The 8,941-nt window shown below is 31.0% G+C and overlaps 1 protein-coding gene across 1 annotated transcript; it reads right to left on the bottom strand.

Moving 5' to 3' along the window:
- Positions 1-291: 291 nt before the first annotated feature.
- On the bottom strand, positions 292-2,280 carry LOC105617361 (very-long-chain 3-oxoacyl-CoA reductase). The gene is made up of 3 exons (XM_012198922.1): positions 1,906-2,280; positions 692-1,035; positions 292-547 (listed from the first exon to the last, which is right to left on the bottom strand). Exons 1-3 carry the CDS (start codon positions 2,278-2,280, stop codon positions 292-294), a joined length of 975 nt encoding a protein of 324 aa, XP_012054312.1.
- Positions 2,281-8,941: the final 6,661 nt, after the last annotated feature.

The following is an 8,941-nucleotide window of genomic DNA, read 5'->3' as shown; positions in this document are numbered from 1 at the left end:
GAGAGAAATCTTTGAGAAACAGATACTTATATTATAGATTCGGATGTAAAGAAATAACGATCAAAAGATTTAACTAAATACGAAGTAGTAACAAAAAGCAATTCGAGGACAACTGACGAAATACGCTAAAAAATGGAACATAGAAAAACGTAAGCAAATAAACATTATTATCCTACATCCTTAACCGTGATTGATCGAGCGATTGCTTAATGCTTATTGCAACGTTTTTCTATGTGCCACTAGTGCTCTATTCATTAACGAGAAAACGATATTACAAAACGGGCGAGACAACTAGAAATTGTTTCCCTCCGCGGCTTCCTGCACTATTGTGGATTTCGTTTTCTTATAAAGGGCTCGTCTCCTTAAATTAAGCATTGTTTTCGCCACTAGCCACACCGCGCCCGTCTCACACGTGTAACGCAACGCGTTCATGAAACCGACGATCAAAGAATGTGGTGGATATCCGGTCGTGCGCGATTCGATGCCGACTGTTCTCAATGATGCTTTGACGAACGTCTCTGGACTAGGTGCCATCCACGATGGTTTCCTACAGAAAAGATATGAAGTGACGACAATTGACACAGAAAATTTTAAATTCTGTGATTATTGAAAAATAAAATAGAATTAAAATTATTTCACTTCTCGAGTTTGGAACCGCGCGAGTTCATTATGTCAAGTAAGAGATTCTTACTTGATCTTGGACATCTTCGTGGCAACCGGACCGGGTAGAATACATTGAACGGTGACGCCTCTCGGCGCAGCTTCCGTAGCCAAATCTGCGCTGAGTTTATCGATGTACGCTTTACTAGCGGCATAAACGGATAGATATGGACTGGGTATAGCCGCGGACGTCGAACTCACATTGATGAGTACTCCTTTCCCTCGCTCCAGCATACCGGGTAAAATTGCTCTTGCGACCCCGGTTACTCCAGCCACATTCAATTGCAATATTCTCGCGAGAACTTCCTCTGACACATTCGTGAACATTTCAGGATGATCGTAACTTGCGCCAGCATTGTTCACAAGAACACCGACCTATTGGAAAATATTTCCTAATTATTGGGTTGGCAAGGAAATAATTGCGTTTTTTTAGCTCAAAGTTGTATATACAACTGTATATCTTCGTTAATAATGAATGAAATTTAAATTTTAAAAAAGGATTTTAAAGCTTGAAATCTCTACTTTTAAAAGCTTACATTTTTTAAGTTTATATATTTTAAGTTTGATAATTTTTAAATACCAAAAATTACGATCTGAAAAAGATGGAAAATTTTCTTTTCACTTTGTGGGTTTGTGCCCAAAACAAATTTGAGAAAATTTTCGACTACCTATTATGAAAATGATACTTTCCCTACAAAATCATTTTTTTTAATATTCCTATGATTTTTGGTTACTGTGTTGGTTACTTATTGCGAATTAAATAAAAGGATCATTTTGACTTTAATTGTTAAAGTTTGTCGTAATTTCGCAATTTAAAAAAGAGATTCTTAAAACTGAAACTATCAAAATATATTTATATTGGTTAGTAAGAAAGTAATATTGCGATTTTTACTTGATAAATAGACCTTTAAAACGTACAATTACTTTCTTGCCAACCTAATATTTCGTCTCTCTCTCTCTCTCTCTCTCTCTCTCTCCCCCTCCCCCCTCTCTCACATTAAAAAAAGTATCTCTTAAATTTTTAAGGAAAAGAAATTTAAAAAATTTTTTTATACACATTAATTTGTGCTTTTTATTTATTGATTTATTGATTTTTTGATTTATTTATTAAAATCTAAATTAATTTGTTTTACATTTTTTTGCATATTTTTTTTAAAGAAAAGCGATCTCTTTGTTCATACATCTCTGTGAAATATTCCTAACAATTTGTTCGAGATTTACAATGAATCACATTTGATTTATTACCTCCAAGTCCTGCGTTGCTTTGCCAATTTCCGCGTAAACTATCTGACCTTCGGTTAAATCAGCTTCCACAACACGAGTTTCCACGCAATATTTCTGCTCGATCTCAGTAGCAACATCCTTCAACTTGGACAAGGATCGTGAGACCAAGACGATATCCATACCTTCTTCGGCAAGTGCCTTAGCGAATGCCTTCCCAAGACCATCTGTTGCACCAGTTACCACCGCCCATTTCCCCTGTGTTCGAAAATGTATTCCAAATCCGAAAGTCGGGGCGATCAGTTTCTTCCACGTTAAAATTCCGATCTTAACGAGGATCCTCAAACTGATCAGTGCTATTATTAATAGAAATATCTTCTCCCACCAGATTAGCGCCATTCTAAAATGTAAGCAATACTATATGTATGTTATGTAGATGATTCAATCTTCTTATACAGTACTGAAGCTAGCAGTAATATTATAACGTTTGAAATACATGTTACTGCGATACTGCTTAAATTGCAATGTTGCTGTAATATTGCTAGACTGCTGAAATAATTTATGCTGTATGAGTTGCTTATATTTAATTTATTTCGCGGTTGAGCAATCAAACGCGAATCACGATCTGACAAGGTCTTTGCCTCTCAAGATAAATGATTTTAAAAAATCTTATTAAATTTTAAATTACTTCATCTGAATTATACTAATAATTATATTAATAATATTATATTAATAAACTAAATTTGAATTTAACAAACTATTGTCTGGCGTGACTGTTGTAACAAGAAGTTGATTGTTGTATAGCAAGAAGTCTGTTCTCAGTCATTACCAATTTGGCTTCCATGACCTCGTGTCATATCAGTCAGTCATTGTATTGCTAACTTCATTCGCCACCATTCGCGTTTATATCTTGTTTTATACCTTGAATTTATACCTTGAAAAATGTTATTTATATAATATTCACCTAATTAATCTTCAGACTTGGTTAATTTCCAATATATTTATAATACATTATTTTAAAATCTGAGGGGTATTATTATTATTTTTTTTTTTATTTATATATATATTACACATTATCTTAAATCTGAGGCACATTAATCTTTGATTATATTTTTCTGCTTAGATTTCATTCTTACATAATATATTTCCTGTCAGGCGATAGAGATAAGTTCTTATATAAATGATATTCCAGTCTTAAAAAAATGTGAGTCGTGAAAAAATACATCAATTACGTGATCAATTATTCTTCTATAAATATCGATTATTTATACAAATCGTTTATACAAAACGAGTGTTTAGTGTTTTTTCTTTTTCATTTATTACGTTTCTATTTTTCTAAATGTATGCTTATCTTTCACGTACATATCATACTTATCATATAAACATGTTTTGCGCGCAGATGCTTTTGAAATACAGAATGATAAGTATTTCGTTTTCACATACGCAATGAAAACATTAACATACCATATTTATTCATCGTATAATCATTGATAATTCAATCAGTATTCGTTGCGATCGTCAAAGAAAAAAAAATCAAAGCTTTGCATGCGGAGCAAAGTCCTGTTGTCGTATTATAGATTTCATATCACATGCACAGTGATAATATTTAATATGTTTTGTTAGATAATATGTGTTTTAAAAGAAAAAAATTTGCCTTTTATATTTTCAAGTTTGACAGAGAACTATAAATACATCAGTATATTTTTAACATAAACCTTAGAAAATAGAAATTCAGTACTATCCAATTTAATAATAAAAGATAATGATTAATTATTCATTTTAAATACTAAAAGCACTAAACAACAATACTTTTAATACTCAAAATAAACCGTTGCAACAGATGTAATAAAGTAATACAGCAAAATATCAGAATTTGAAAAATTTAAGTTATTTGATTTGCTCTGTACTGAAAATCTCGTCGACTTTGATCTTGGTCTTTGATCTTGGTCAACTGATTCATATATAAAGGAAAATAAGATTCTTGAGTATTTCAGAAAACAGAATGGAAATAGTTAATATCCATTTCAATATAAATTAACCTCAGTTTAATTTCCTTTTTAACCTTTTCTAATTCTTAGAACTAAAAAAAAAAGAGTAAATTAAACTAAAATTAATCAATGTAAATTAACTTTAATCTCGATTTAATTTAATCTTTATTCTTTCCTAATTTTAGAACTAGAAAAAGATAAATAGTAAATTAAACCAAGATAAATCAATGTAGATTAACTTTAATCTCAATTTCATTTACTTTTTATCTTTTTTCTAATTTTTAGAATTAAAAAAATAAAAAGTAAATTAAATCAAGATTAAACTTAATTAAAAAGAAACGGAAATATAAACTGTTTTCGAGAAATTTATCAAATAGATAATCAGACAGATGAACGAAAAATTGAAATTATAAAGTAGGTATATAGTGTGCTACATTATGCTACTTATTAAATAGTTAATTAACATCTTTCAATATCAATGTTGTACAAAAAAATTCAATACATTAATCAAAAGTCTTTGAATGATATATTTTATCATTTCTATATATAGCTAATTTTATTTCGCCTGACACGACCAAAAAAAAAGTAATTAATTCTGACCGGACAGATCGTAAACTGCATAGAATTTCATCGCGATACATACAGCTTTCTCCGACGTTTCATACTTAAATGCGCGAGGCGATACCACGATACTTTCTCACTTTCTCACCTGAACTTGACCTTTACCAGCAACTGACTCTTCTTCCAGATCTCCCAATCATCCGACGACGAATGACGAACTCCGTTCTTCACGAGGGATGCGACAGCTATATTCTCGTCTCAAGAGAATGAATGTCAACAAATGTGCGCGCGACTGTTTGAAAATGACGATCGTATTTAATCACGTCTTATATGCATGCAGCAATATTTCGAATGAAAGGAACGAAGGACAAGGTTGATTTAGTGAGCACGATGCTGAGAGCGAATCAGATTGATTAAAGACGAAAATCAAGGTTACATTCACTAGAAAGACAACGACCTCAAGTCCTTGTACTACCTTGATAACTGCCGGCGTTATACTGCGTTCTGCCGCTTGCGAAAGCGCGGTCGCGATCAATGCTTTGCTCGGAATTAGGGGACTATCAGCGACGCTTCCGCGCGCGCGCGTACGTACGTACGCATTGATACGCACTACGCATGCAATGTCAGGGCTGAGGAAGAGCTGACCAGTACTTATCACCAGTATTCCCCACTTCAATGAGATGTCTCGTCCCCACGACGAAAAAATAGCGGTATCCTTGTTCATGTGGCCGAACAAAAGGTTCGCCGTCTAAACGAAAACGGCGGTGGGGCGGCCGAGAGAATTGACGATTCTCTCTTTGACACACTTCGCCGCAAAACTCGCGACCTCCTTCTGTAAACCTTCTTCACACGATTTCTTTGATCGTCCGTGCGATATATCGACGACTATGATACACTCCCGTTTTTTAAAAAAAAAGAATATTATATTTAGAAAAACTGCGTGTTGTTTGAATAAGTCATTTCTCGTGCAATGAAATAATTTTATGTACGTATATCAAAAAGCGATACTCACGTTCCTGATGAAATAATTGATTGGAATTTTCTATTGAATTTAATAAATATTAAAAACAAATGTTTGCCCTTGAATTTAAATTTACAATTCTCGGACTTGCAATTTTTTGCAAGTTCCTTTTACCGCACATTTATAATGTTAATTCTAAGTTTGTTTTTTCAGCTGAATTTTTTGTTCATTTTTCCGCCTATTATTTTCATATTTTGAATAAAAAAAAAACAAACTAATTTCCTGATGCATGCTTTCATAATTATACATGATTCGATTGCTATGTACAATATACAGTCACGAAACTAATTGTCCGGAAACAGATATTGCAAGTTTATTTATATATATAGTTACTATCCTCAATCATTTTGGAATCGTGTTCTCTGGATAGATGAATGAAAGATTAAATTTGAATCTGGAAAGAAAAAAGTTTACTATAAAGTCAGAGAAGCTTTTAAAATCCGAAATCTAATTCCTATTATAAAATATGGTGGTGGAAAATCTCTCTTTTGGGGATCTTCTGGAGTAAAAAAATTTGAATTTATCTATGATACAATGAATCAACATACGTAGAAATTTTAAAGCGTAATTTTTAAAAGAGAGTCCGCTCGTATAGCCGGAATCAAATGAAATTTTATCATGCAGCTAGATAACCCCAAGCATGAGTATTTTTTTACATTTTTCCAAACTTATTTTTTTTTCTAAAACAAACAATGAAAAAATTATGCCTTTAATTATATTTTGTGTTTTCACACATTACTATTATTTTTATTACACTAAAAAGTTTTACAAAAAAGAAGGATGCATGAACATGTATGGACATATTTCATATATAATTATACATGTTTATGAATATTTATGCATATTCATGCATGAAAAATTTGTTATCGGTAAGAGTTTTCATTTCTAAAAATATTATTCTTTAAAAATTATATTATTTGGTGATACTGTACCGAAAAATAAACTTGCAATATCTATGTCCGGACAATTAGTTTCGTGTCGACTGTATATTAAATAACAAATTTGCATTAATTATCTCGCATGTGAAAATTTAATTCTTAGTGCATACAATGACTTTCCAGACTTTATTACACACGATGGGTCGTTCGTGTCTCCAGTTAATTTTCATTGCTTTTACAAGTACCTATATTAAAATTATTAAATTATTAAATAATTTTTACATATATTTTAATTTAATCGTCGTATAATAATTTAATCGTCTTTATAAAATATATGTAAGGTTGCGTATTAAAAAAATTGTACATAAATGTTATAATTTATAATTAATTACTTGGTGCTGCTAATTTCAAAGACAAGAAATGCATAGGACACGAATAACCCATATAATCATCATAATAAAGATTTATATCAGTAGAACTTGTTCGTAGATAATAATTGTGTAAGCACTATAAATATTACATATTATCCATTGATCATCGCTCTATTTTCGTTTTTTTTTACATTTCCTGTATAATATACATTGATTTATACAGCATTATTATAGCAATTATCGTTCATTACATTAAAACTCATTACGAAATAAATACTCGCTGCAATTATAAATTAAAATAAACGTAAAGGTTAAATGAAATTTTAGATAGATGTAGAAATATCTAGATATCTAATTAACACGCTTATTAACATAATTTTGTATCAAACTTCAGACTGTCATTTACACAATTACTACAATGCTTTATATTTTACAAATGAATATTGATATTAATCTGCGAAGATTACCTCGGATATAATTATATTTTTTATGTTTGTGAGTAAATAAGTAATTTTTAAGTATTATGCACAAATAAGGAGTTACCTTACAAATATGCAGTTTTTTATTGTGCAAATATAGAAATAAACTATAAATATAGAAATAACAAATTTATTTCGATATAATTCGGTCAAGCTATAATTTATCACGTAAATATGGTCGTCCTTTCAAATTGACCAAAATTGTCTTCACACTCATTTTAAAAAGGAAATGCTTTAGGTATTTCTACGCTGAAAAAAAAAGATTGGCTGCTAGCAATTTAAATGCAGCATAGCATTTTTAATTGATTTTGCAGTAGCAAATTAAAAATGTTATGCCATATTCGGCCAATCTTTTCTTTCAATATATGGATAAGTATAGAAATGTATGGATTTAACATAATTTATTCAAATTCAATATCCGTTCAATATACAAAATGTATATTATATAGACTTCTATAAAGACTGCCAACTTCGCTTCCATCTTTGAAAACAGCGCTAGACAGCGACATATTTGAGTTCTCTCATTCACACATGTATAAATTACGTGAGTAAATTCACATGATACTCACAAACATGCGGAGGCGTTACCGCCTTTGGCGCTCTACACTGGAATTTTGTTTTTGTGTTCTATCACAAGGATTATTAAGTCTCTGAAGCACCAATCTCCCACCAATGGCAACGAACCAATAACTAAAAAAAAAGCAATTTCTACCAATTTGCAGAACACAGGAATATGAATACAATAAATTTCATATTTTCTTTTGTAATAATCTATTTGACGCTTAATGCAACATACTATTATATTTTCTGGCTTTAATAGTTTTTGAAAAATTCTTCAATTGTTATGTAATCAGGACTGATTACGTAATTAAAAAACCTATTCGCCAATTCTTTTTTAATATCATAGCTAAATCGCATCTGTGAATTTCTCAGAAAATTCTTTATTATTTTTAATTTTTAAAAAGATATCTGTGCACAGTTACCACAGATATTGGACAGTTAATAAGATCGCTATTGCTAAATTTGAAGATTTCTAGAAAACCACTTTTAATTAATTCATTTAAAATATCAAGATAGAGTTTTATATTTATAAGAGTAGCGCTGCTTAAAATTTTATGCTCTACGCTGGAGCGTATCTGCTTAATGCCTTGTAACGCTTCCGCAAACAGGATACATACATATGCATGAGAACAAGGACACAATCAGATTCTCTCTATCGAGTCAGCAGTGAGCATTGAGTTAGCAGTATATTTATATAAGTGATTGTATATATACATATATATTCATATTTGTAGATACAGACTAGAATATTATGTACTAGAATATTAAATTATTAAATTACAGATACATAATATTGAAACGATGGACATTGTAATCGGATGGAAAGATACACGAAGAATATTCAACTTTATATATTAAGATGGAATCACATGATGCTCGATTTCTTGAATGATAGCATATAGTCATGCCTGTTTTGATATATGCTAGAATTCGTTCATGCGTTGAACGTTGCATGCGCATATACTTGATTTTTATATTTATTATGGGTTACTAGCTTATTTTTCCTTGCATGCACCAATCAAAAGAAATAATTGCTAATTTCATAGTTATCTGTCAAACGTCAAACTATATGCATCAAAGCAAGCATAGCAACATGCATGTGTGCATGCATGCGTGCATGCTTATCATTCAAGAATCGAACACTGTGTGATTCCATCTTTACATATAATTAAGATAGAAATGCGTCATACATGTGCGGCCT

This window comes from Atta cephalotes (assembly GCF_000143395.1).
Source record: "Atta cephalotes unplaced genomic scaffold scaffold00012, whole genome shotgun sequence".
Lineage (NCBI taxonomy): Eukaryota > Metazoa > Arthropoda > Insecta > Hymenoptera > Formicidae > Atta > Atta cephalotes.
The sequence above is the reverse complement of the archived record's forward strand: the minus strand, read 5'-3'. Positions and strand labels throughout refer to the sequence as shown.

What these genes read in the sequence shown, in the direction of transcription:
- LOC105617361 (XM_012198922.1), bottom strand. Translation starts at nt 2,280, where the DNA reads ATGGCGCTAATCTGGTGGGAGAAGATATTTCTATTAATAATAGCACTG. An exon ending in AAGCAACGCAGGACTTGGAG is followed by an intron (nt 1,036 to 1,905) that starts GTAATAAATCAA and finishes ATTTTCCAATAG; the next exon opens with GTCGGTGTTCTTGTGAACAA. An exon ending in ACGAAGATGTCCAAGATCAA is followed by an intron (nt 548 to 691) that starts GTAAGAATCTCT and finishes TCTTTTCTGTAG; the next exon opens with GAAACCATCGTGGATGGCAC.